Below are 11,404 nucleotides of genomic sequence, written 5' to 3'. Positions count from 1 at the left end.
TAACACATCGCTAATTTGTCTGTGAGTTTAATGCTCTTATAGCGCAGGGTACAAAAATCTTCTCAAAAAAGCGTGCCTTTTTTGTAGAGCAGCGTGTCTGTATTACGGCCAGAATGGGAGAAGGGTTGAAGCTAAATGAGTTGAGAGGGTGGCTGGGATTTTGTAGCTATGGGTAAGTTGCTCTGCGAGCAGTGGCAGTGATTAATGAGGGCAGTAGGTTGGAGTGGGAAGACCTAGTTATTTTTGGTGAGGAAGTAGTTAGTGAATTTTAAGAAACGTATTTCCTGTTTGGTGATAGAGCATGATGAAGTAGGCAGGTTAGCGACAAGTACAGCGAGGATGGGTTCAATGATTACATACGGTACAGGGGAAAGCAGTAGGTTTTGGTTTGAGAGAGTCCTGAGTTTACGTATGACAAAAAGTCTTTGTTGACAGCGTCTGTGGATTTGATATTGAGCTGAAAAAGAGGAAGAGAAACCGCCTGTGTTCATTATTTCATGTTAATGCATTTATCTTCTTTATTTCCAAGGCCATCAGTGCTTCAGCAACCTTCAATTCACTGTTATGTAAGCTAACAATAACTGTCAGATACAGTACTGGAGCGACTTTTTTAAAAAGGCGGATGGATGTAATAACGTATTAATGCCATGCAGTGGCAGTGTTGGTCCATAATCTTACTTGGACACAGCCCTCTCAGCCCACAGGACAAAGCAATGGGGTACTGTAGGTGCACACCAGGAACGGGACAGAATACAATAGAATAGGAAAAAACATCTGTATTACACTAATAATAATAATAATACTACTACTAATAATAATACTGATACTAATAATAATTAAGGCAGCTAATTACCCCTGTAGCCCTCCTCCAGGCCCCATGCACCTCATTGTGTGCACCATTTCTATCACTAACTAATGATTTAAGTTCATTTGAGTGGCTCCCCCCTCCTCTCCTCCTCTCCCCCTCCTCTCTCCTCCTCTCCCTCTCTCCTCCTCTCTCCCTCCTCTCCCCCCCTCCTCTCTCCCTTCTCTCTCCCCCTTAAACCGCTCCAAATTTGTCCGGCACGTTCCTGCTCGCCGATTGGTCCGCTCTCTGATTGGCCTGCGCTCTGATTGGCTGAAAGTTGCGTTCTCGGACGGTCCGTCGACGCAGTTAGTTTCTCGCCTGCGGCTGAAATTCGGACGGCGCGCCGCTGCTGGAGGCGATGTGGATATAGAGTTGAGCTTTTATTTTTGTAGATAATTGTCTGAGCACTTGGGCCAACAGGCGGGGGGGAGATGTAGATAAAGTTTCTCTCTCTCTCTTTCTGTTCCCGGTTCTGTTAGGGGTCTCGAGCGCTGTCCACGCGGACTGTCATTCAGAAATACTACAGCCTGCAGTTGGAGCGCTCACGTGTTTGACCTTAGCTGATATATTTTTGATTTTATTTTTATTTTTTTTTCGACATTTACTGTCATTTTCCCGCTCGCTGTCTTATGACCCGCTCTGTATACTTTACCTCGTTCACTGCAAGTTGGCGTTCTCGGTGACAGACGCGTCTGTTTTTTGTAAATGATTCCTGGTTTGAATCACGGATTAATTGATCGAAATTCTAACCTTACTGCAGAGGAAGGTGTTTGTCGGGATAAAGGCATGGTATACGTGCAGGTCTGCAGAGAGTAACACACTGGATCTCATCACTGCTGGGGATTTTACAGTAAGTCCGACTGTATTAATAAGCCTATTTATATAATGGATCCGCAGGGTCTTAATGTTTGTCTGTTGTACTGTATAGAGAGCTTACTGCGATTGTATCATCTCCTCATCACCTTTTTATTTCTTTTTCACGGCACTTAAGTTTTATTTTGTCCCGAGTTTAAAAGTTATATTTAAATGTATGTCAAATTCTTATTTAATCTGAACAGTAGTACTGTACAGGGGTTGTTACTTAAAGTTAACTGTTGATTTTTTTCTATATCTGTGAATAAGAGAGTGATAACACTTCCCTTTAGTAAATCTATGAAGTAGTTGCATGATTTCATAAAGAAACATATCATTTCATCCGGGTTTCCTTTCAACCGGGATGGAAATGAATGATTTTAAACAAGTGATAATTAGAATTCAAAGGAGCTCCAGTCTGGGATGATCCTAATGAGAGCAGTCACAGGTTGCAGGCTCTCCTCCTCCTTAAAGAAACTTTTACTCCTCAGCTCACAGCCGCTTTCAGCCCCTCTCTGTATGCTTTTTATTATTCATTTAGGGACTAAAGATTGTTCTCCCAGCAAGATAAGTCCACCGCTTATGCAAATAAAAGTGTGACTGAACCTGACTTTCGTAGGTTGACAGTATATCAGTTATCCTGCACTTTTAAGTGCGTAGCAGTTTCTGGTGAACTGAGGTTGACAGGTACTGATCAAAGATACATGTGAAGTACTGAAATAAGATCTCATACGGTTCAGGGAAGAATTTATGTGGCGGAAAGATTAAAACCACTGTAAGGAGAGACATATGGACAGGTGGACAGAATAAATCTGTAAGGAAAATAGTTTGACCAGAAAATCTCTGCTCCTGTGCCATGAACACCTTACTTTTTTCTGACTGCTGTGGACTTTTTTTTAGAGCCAGACAATGTTTAGAAGACAGAATACACTGGATATAGGAGATAAAACATTTTACAAGTTAGTGCTTCTTTTCGAACATCTACCTTTAGAAACATTCACCTGGTAGGTTTTGAAACCCTCTGCGGTAGAGTTAATAGTGTACACACATCTCTCAGTTTTGTTCAGAGAAACAAGAGAATTTTACTTTATTACTTTGCTGTATTAAAGAATAACTTTGTTCTTTTCCATCAAGTTGTTCCTACTTGTGTCTCTTTTAAAATTCAAGGCAGATTTGAACATGGATGCTCACCAGCTGTCAGCCAGTTGGTAGTAAATTATGCTTTAATACCATTGCTCTAGCCGCAACAGCAACGAAAAATAAAACCACCCGATGGTGAAATAATGAACGTGGCTGGTGGATTCAAGGGTCAAGGTTACTTTATTTGTGCCCATGGGTAGATTTGGTTTGCAGTTAAACACAAGGCATTAGACAAACATAATACATGACAACATGATAAAGGATAAAGATAAAAGTAAAAGTGCTCCAGGCTCTAAGAATCAGGACTTACAGAGAGAGATCAATAAAAAAAAAACCTTAAGCTAAATAACCACTTAGAATAAAATAAATGTTCTGGGACAAACAATTCTGGGAATAAAGACTCTGACGGTGGACAATGCAGCAGTTGTGATAAATTGATGATTCGTATCAAAATGTTATATAATAGATTAAAATGTGAAATTATTTCTCAGTATCTATTTATCGAAGTATTTATCTCATTCCACTGCCTTTCAGATCAAAGAGGCTGAAAACTAGACCACAATGAATCTGCTCTGGGTCTTTCTGGTGCTGGAGACGGTCCTGGTGTCCACAGCTGCCAGGGGTGAGTAACAGAAGCACTGATTTCAACAGAGACTTGGAGCATTGCAGTCATCAATACCAGCAGTAAGATAATGGCAGGAATCACTGCGGCTGACATCAGTATCTGGCAGTACTTGAGAAACAAATTCTTCTGAAGGTTCACCTGGCCTGGAATAAATTTCCTTTTGCATACATGCTGTCATGCTGCTGTTTGAAACACGGTGGTACGACTGCTTCCACTGCGCTTTCAGACAGTCTCATTGAAGCTGAAAGTATGATTGGAGGACATTAATAGTTGCAGGACTGAACCTTCTCCTCTTTCTTTTTCTGTTGTTCTTTAACTGTCTGCTTTGTAAACCTATTTGTTATCCTTTATTGGCTCATTCTGAACTGATGCATTCGCTCAGATTCTGAATATGTGCAGATGCTTGTCCTGGGGCGAACTTTAATGAACGCTTTTGCTCTGAACCTTTGACTTTGACTGGTTATTCAGTTACTGTCGGGTTTTCACCTCGCAGCAGTGTGGTTTTATTTCCTCCTGGTACACTGCGCTGTTGGCTGTAGAGTAAAATGCAGTATCTCTCTCCATTAGAACAACCCCACAGGGAGGTTGGTGGTCAGAGTCAGATACAGAGCAGTACCCTCAGCACTCTGCACGCTACCTTGTTTTCGTCAATGAAACAAAACATATTAAAAAACAAACAGCGACAGAGGCTGTGCACGGATGACAACCAGGCACTGTGGGCAGACGGTCGCGGAGTTGGCGCCCGTTCCAGAGATCACACCGACGATGAGTCTTCAGCAGGAACAAAGCTGCATTCAGCGAGGCGAGGCCGAGCCAGCGTGCAGACACAGGGCCGAAAGTAAACACAGGGCCATAGACCGCAAAGAGATGAGATTAGATTAGCCTATTAGGGATGTTTGCTGTGCAATGCCACAGCATTTCCTCCCCCCCTCACCGCCTGCAGTCTGTCAATGAAACCAGGGCAGGCGGCACAGAGAGACAGAAGGCGGAGGGGGTAAGGGTGGAAGGGAGAGGAGAGGAGAGAGATGCAAAGAAAGAGGGTGAAGGAGAAAAAGGGCGGCCGCAGGACATAGGGAGACTGGAGGAATAATGGATGATGAAAGAGAAATAGGGGAAGTAGGGAAAGGAGAAAGTAAACGAGGGGGGGAAGGAGTGAGGAAAAGGGAAAAATGGACAAGGGAAGGAAACAGATTATAGGAAAGGGTGTGAGAGGAAGGGCAGGAGAGCATGAGGAGGACAGAGGGGACGAAATGCCATTATGAAGCTATTAGAAACTGAAGTTCTCCCTTATCTTGTGATTGGTTCGAATCAGGTTGCCTGGTTAAAGTACAGTATTAGCACTGGAGGAATCTGACTGAAGCTGAGGTTGTTTATACGCAACCCAATTTTATTTTTGTTATTTCACACCTTGTATGTATGTATGTATGTCTGTTATTGTGTGTGTAACACTGACTGGCGTTTGGAAAGGCAGCTGAAAGACATCTATATGTGATGAGAGGGATTCTAGGTTTCGGTGGCCCCGTGGTCTGAGGTTCATACCATGTAATTGGGAATTTGTGGTTTTGAACTTGAGTAATGCAGCATGTCATCTGTTCTCTGTCTGTAAACGTCCTCTGTTTACAACATGTAGTATAATATTCAAAACAGAAGCACTATCTGAACCATGGAGCAAAAAATGCTGGAACGTGCAGATTTATAACAAGTTCAAGTTCTTTTAAACCAGAGTTTGCCATCTTGCAAATTTTAAGGCAAAATTTACCTTCAGCTTTATCCAATCCATGGATTATTTTTGCTTTTTTTTTTTACAGTCCAACATGTAGTTATGTTATTGCCAATATAACTTGATTTCCACTGACATTTTCTTCTCTGGCAGAGCTGAGCAAACAGCTGAAAATGTTAAATGTTTTTTGAAAAATTGCGCACAAAATGACAGAAATTGCATTGCAATTTTTTTAGAAAGGCAGATGCTAATACATAATTTTTTTCTCCACAACAGTTAAACGACAGTACGTGAGATCCTGATGACAGTTTGACCTTTAGCTGTTGTGAGAGTTGCCAAAAACAACCACAGCAATCTACCATTGGCTACTAAGCAGTGCAGATAGGAGTTAAGGACAATAAGGAACAAAACAGAAACTTATTACCCCAGAAGTTCAGGCCCTTTTTGGATCACTTCCTGCAACTATATTTGACTATTTGCAACAGTGTCAATACATAAACAACTGATTCAGAACTGTTTGGTTTATAAATGAAAAATGAAAAATAAGACTAACTCATAATTAGAAATTCCAGTCCTTTAGTTCAAAAATCTATTAAATTGTTTACAAATCTGATAGAAACGATAGAGGAAAAGCTTCTTCCGACTGCCCGCCCTTGTCGCATTCTCCACTGCACTCGAAGAAATGACTCAGAGAAACATTTTTATTACTTACTTGGTGACTCCTGAGATGTCCCAGAGAAATATGCATACCAGAGGTGGTTACTAAGGGCAACAGTATAAACAATGAACAATAAAAAGCAAAAAATATCATAGGACACATCGTGACATTTGAAATGAAAAAAACATGATGATGATGATCTTTTGTAGCCTAATCTGTTTGGGCAGTCCCCTTTCACACACAAGGTTCAGTTACAGTAAATATAACTGCTATAATACAGTCTGGCTGACTGTAGCAAAGAAACAGCTGAATGAAAACACAGAAATAAAGAGAACAAAATCATTCCTTTCATGGCAAATAAATAGATCCCAGAAAGCCCAAATAGTTGTAATGACTGTTACTGGTAGTTACTTTTTCCTGGCTGTCCTTGGAGTTGGTGGGGGCTGACCATCAGATGACACTGAAGGCTGGAAGCAGGAACATTTGAGTAGCTAACGGCCTTGCTGGATTCTGCAACAGACAGAGGAGGAGAAAACTTAGAAGATGGAACAGTACAGTAAAAAAGGAAAAGAGATACAGATACAGATAAAGAAAGAATAAGCAAGGAAGAAGGTAGCCAAAGACAAAGAACAGAAGGGGGAAGACGGTGAAAGAAAGACGGACAGAGGTAAGCCCAGAGGTAGAGACAGAAGGAGATAAGGGGGCAACATTTCTGCTCTTTTTGCAGCAGATTTAGAGTCGTATAAACTGCACTGCAGGCTTACACAACCACACTGTTTGAACCAGTGTCTGGGCCTCGTGTGTGTGTGTGTGTGTGTGTGTGTGTTTGTGTAGCTGAGCATGAGACTGAGCAGCTGAGAGATTAGTATTCTCCCCTGTTAGCTGAACAACACTGAGCTTGAATACAGGGGTCAAAGAATTGTAGGTAGGCCAATGCATTCTGGGCTACCTGCAGCTCTAGACAGAGTTAGGTTCAAGTGCGAACAATGGAAAGGAAAGGTCCATCCTAAAATACTTTTGTTAAAACACAGAGCAATTTGACCTTTTAAGAAATATGTGTTTTTGTTTTCTTTAAGTCAAGAGTTACATGAGAGGATCAGTGTGACATGGGATAATAACTTCACCGTGGGAGATATGGGCGCTTAAGTGTGGGACTTTTCTGACTGGGTAACTTCCAGTAACTTCCTAGATTCTCCGCTGTTTGCCTGGAAACCTTAGCCTGGCAAACAGAAATGAACCTCTCAGTTCTCAGCCATGACAAAAAAGAGGGCGGTGCCAGTTAAAGGCAAATAATCAGTAATTTATTTAAACAAAGATGATAATAGCAACCCAAAATGGCAAAGGATACAATGAGGTGTGTTTATCACCCCGTTCTACGCCATAATGAAACAGACTGGAGCTATAGCCAATTATTTGTAACATGGAGAGAGCTGTTTAAAACATTGAAAATGGATGTCCTGAGCAACATTATATGGTATGACAGTGTTTAGCACACAACTTCTGCATGTCAACGCCCTTGAGACTTTTGGATTGGTTCGGCAATCCAAGTTTTTTTGAAACTTCCACCCAGTTTTAAGTCCTCAGTCTCTATTGAGTGAAGCGTTTAGATACTTGAGACTTGTGAGTCTGTGTTTCCCTCCTTTTCCAGTCTTTAAGCTAAGCTAACTGTCTTTTGACTGTATCCTCATATTAAATAGACAGTTTTGAGAGTGGTATCGATATTGTCCTCTCTCTAATGTATTCTTTAAAAAAAGAGGACAGGACAGGGCATTTCTGGGTCCATTTTGTTGTGTGGTAGTGTTCATTTCCTCCTGGCCGAATGTAGATGAAGTAATACTACATTAATATTTCCACTGGAGCTGCAAGTAAAATAGCTATAGCTTCCTTTTGCACCATTCTTCTCTAGCATTTAACAATCTAACAAGAGAAACCCATTTTAGTAGAACAGATGTTGCATTTTGAGAAAGTGTCTTTAATAGAAAAACATACATAAACTGTTTTTTTGTAAAAAAAAAAAAAAAAAAAACTGTTGCTTTCTTGGGGCTGGTGATGAGGCAGGTGATGAAGAGTACACCAAATAAACATTAGACACCTGTGCTGAACAGTTGAAACATTTGTTTATTTGTTCATATGTGCATGCCTGTGATTCTGCATACCTTTGTGCACACACACACATACACATACCTTAATTGTGCATGTGATGTGAAATGCCATGTGTATGGTAGATGGTATTTAGCATGTCATATGGTATTTACATAAGCCAGCTGTTAGACACTTCACGGTCAAACAACCGGAGCAGGGCAGAGGTACTAATAATAATAATAATAATAATAATAATAATAATGTGATAGTTACCTCAGCAGAGATTACATTTTTGAAAGGACCTACAGTGTGTATCACATCATACTCTGCTCCAACCCTTTAAAGAAAGGAAAGCATATACCAAGAAATTGGATGACGAGTGTGGGTTTGTGTACACTGTTTCCTGAAGCACTGTTCTGTCTAAACAATTTAATGTTTTCCGGGTGATTGTGCCGTATCGACCACCCGCTATCCAGAGGGACGGAGAGGAAAAACAGAGATGGGAGAGATTTGTTGTTAACATCAAGTGAATTAAAAATGCATCTTCATTGTATTGTAGCTGCCAAAACGGAGACGCACATGGAGAAACAGAGCAGGAGGAGAGAGCGTCGTCATTGCAGACAAAGGCAGGCATGACAGTGTAAACAGCCGAATACACAGATGCTGAAAATGTACACAACTGTGCGCAACTAGAAGACGCTACCCATAAATATGACTTAACACATGTAAGCACACACACAGCCCACAATCACTTAACAGCCTCCTGTCCCACACACTCATTACTGAGGAATGTAATTAACATGATAACACTAACAATGATACATAGGAGAGAATTGCGGTTAGGTGAGAAGGACTGGAAGAGGAGGAGGAGGAGGAAGCTCGCAGTCCCTGGAGAAGAAAGCAGTGGAGCAACTAACAGAGCTTTAAACTTTTGGAAAAGTATGAAATGTTTTTCTAGCATGGGCTTTTTTGCCTTGTGGAAGACAGCCTGATTCAGGGCGGAAACTAACGATTAATCTGCTGATTATTTCCTTGAATAATTAATCAATTAAATGTCAGAAAATAGTGAAAAATGTTTCCAGTTTTCCGCTAACTAAGCTGAGGTCTTCAAATGTCTTGTATTGTCTGACCAACACTCAGTTTAGATAGATGTGTTATTTACCTGCCTACCTGGTTAAATGAGCTGGATAAGAAAGTAGTGCCGTCTTTAGTATTATGAGGGCTCCATCACTGAATATTGAAATTTGGTGATGCGTTTGATCATCAATGCATCACCAGTATGGAAAGCACTGGTTGCAAAGGCCGCCATGTAACAGTAAGTTATAGAAGTTCAATGACTAAAAAGGGTTCTTCTTTGATTATTCATATAAATCGTATAAACTACACCCATACTGTTGTGTATTTTGCCACACACTGTGTTTCAAATGAAAGCCAGCTAAAGTAAGCACTGATTAACTGATGTCATAAAACACATTGTGTTTGTTGTGGTAGGCATCTGCCTGTCTGTTCATGAGAAGAATGGAGGAGGTGGAGGAGGAGGAGAGCATCTTGATTCCTCATAGAGTAAATAACTGCATACCACAGACAGATGCTTCAAACACACAACTTCACCTCATTGTAAACAGACACACTCATACTCTCACATCAGTAAATCCCCTCCACCCCGCTTCTGTTTTTTAAGCATGCAACGTGTCCTAAGTCGCAGCTAACTATCGTAAATACCATTTGACATGCTGACAGCCATTATATGGCCTGATGGTGGTGGTGGGCATCTGCCTGCCAGCCTCAGTGTTTGCAGTGGAAGCGTTGGATCCAGACTACCATAGAGGGTTGAAACTATCATCAGCATCCACGGATGAGTGCACTTTCTTTAGCACGGGATGTAATAATATTTTTCAGTTAGGGAAGAACATTTTAAGCCTGTGACCAATTTTTACATTTTGTCCCTGCCCATTCAATTGTGGCTGCTTAAGGTGGAAAGCTAAAAAAGGCCTAGGAAGTGATTTGGCTCTCATTTTATCATTTATGATGATTTTGTCCTTTATATAAGAGAAAAGCGACATCGATTGCAAGTTCGTGTTTGTTAATTACATGGTGATTAACAGACAAAGGGGAGCTTCAAAGGGCACAAATTACTCTTTGAGTTCCTCTTGTTAAATCCTAATGTCGGGGCCAAATGCTGTCTTATTGGCTGTTTGGACAAGTAGAGCTGTGGCTCCCAGGAAAAAGTCCAAATAAGACAGACAGAATCATCAGTTTTTTTCTTCCATTGTCTATTGTAAATATTTGATTTTAGAAGTTTGGGAGTATTTGTAGACTTGACATAACCTTTACAAACCGTCTACCTTTACAGTCTAGAGTGAGATGTCTCTAACACATTATATACACACATTACTGTCTGTGTTTTGTGCTCCCAAAAATTTTTACCAGCACAGACATGAACGGGACGTTAAGAGGCAGCCTCTCTCCCCCACACACTCCACTGTTCTCCTTAGAGTTTTACAGGGCCTGTTAATGTTAGAGGCTATTAGCCCACATTTAGATAAAGTCAATGTTTGCTTTGACTTTGCTAATGGTGGGGTAGTATTGGGGCTGTCTGGATGTTCTCTCTGGGGGTTGATGGAGTGTCTCAGTGACGTGAAGATGTGATGTTTGTTTGTGGAGGGGGTGCAGCAGGGATAAGAGCTACAGGAGAAGATAAGATAGCAAAAGAAGGCTTTGTGGAGAGAAACAGTGAGCGACAAAGAAAGAAATGACCCCTTAACATTCCCCTCCCCCCCCCTAAAAAAACATCCTATGCCACAGTATCTGACAGTATTATATATTCTGTATCAGCCGGGTTTAACTCTTCATTTAAGTTATAGTTAAGTAAACTTCGGGACCTCCTTTAGAATAAATAGTAATGGCACAGCATGAGTTTATACTAAAAATGTACAGGGTTAGTTTAAGTTAAAGGATATCTGAAAGAAAGGGAAGATTAATAAGAACACAGATTGGGAGAAACAGTTGTTATAACTATATTGCTCAGCATACATGCATACCACAGTATGTAAAGAGAACGTTTTTGAGCTCATAGTTAGTCATAGAGGTGGAGTTTTTGTCACCAGAAAGGAGGACAGGTATGTCTGAGTTTGCTCTGTATATTAATATTCTGTATTCATCCATTTCTCATTTCTCCTCATCTTGTAGCACACAACATGATGTTGGATTTTACTAAGATTGGACATTCGGCATTACAGTTGTATTTGCAGACATCTTCACATATTATTTCAGAGTTTCTCTCTGTGTTCCTTCTCTTACTCTCCTTCTTCCCCAACTTCTCTGTCTCTCATAGTGCAGTATTGTGTAGATCGTGGCGCCACAGTGCTGTATTGTGGTCTCAGTGGGGTTGGGGTATGTTTGGTCAACGCTACAGCACTGCGGGTCAAAGGTCAGCCAGTAGAGCAGGGAGGGGGTCAGGGAGAGAGTGTGTGTGTGTGT

At 41.0% G+C, this 11,404-nt stretch overlaps 1 protein-coding gene across 1 annotated transcript in view; it reads left to right on the top strand.

Annotated features, from left to right (window-relative positions):
- The first annotated feature begins 1,177 nt into the window (after positions 1-1,177).
- The window catches only part of fgfrl1a (fibroblast growth factor receptor like 1a), a 63,597-nt gene continuing 53,370 nt past the window's right edge, over positions 1,178-11,404 (top strand). The window contains exons 1-2 of the mRNA XM_035669648.1: positions 1,178-1,697; positions 3,374-3,461. Of these exons, the coding sequence (XP_035525541.1) occupies positions 3,401-3,461 (61 nt within the window). The 5' untranslated portion in view covers positions 1,178-1,697; positions 3,374-3,400. The remainder of the gene's footprint in view (positions 1,698-3,373; positions 3,462-11,404) is intronic.

Source organism: Morone saxatilis, unplaced genomic scaffold (genome assembly GCF_004916995.1).
Source record: "Morone saxatilis isolate NCDOM2014 unplaced genomic scaffold, NCSU_SB_2.0 Contig22, whole genome shotgun sequence".
Taxonomy (NCBI): Eukaryota; Metazoa; Chordata; class Actinopteri; family Moronidae; genus Morone; species Morone saxatilis.
The sequence above is the reverse complement of the archived record's forward strand: the minus strand, read 5'-3'. Positions and strand labels throughout refer to the sequence as shown.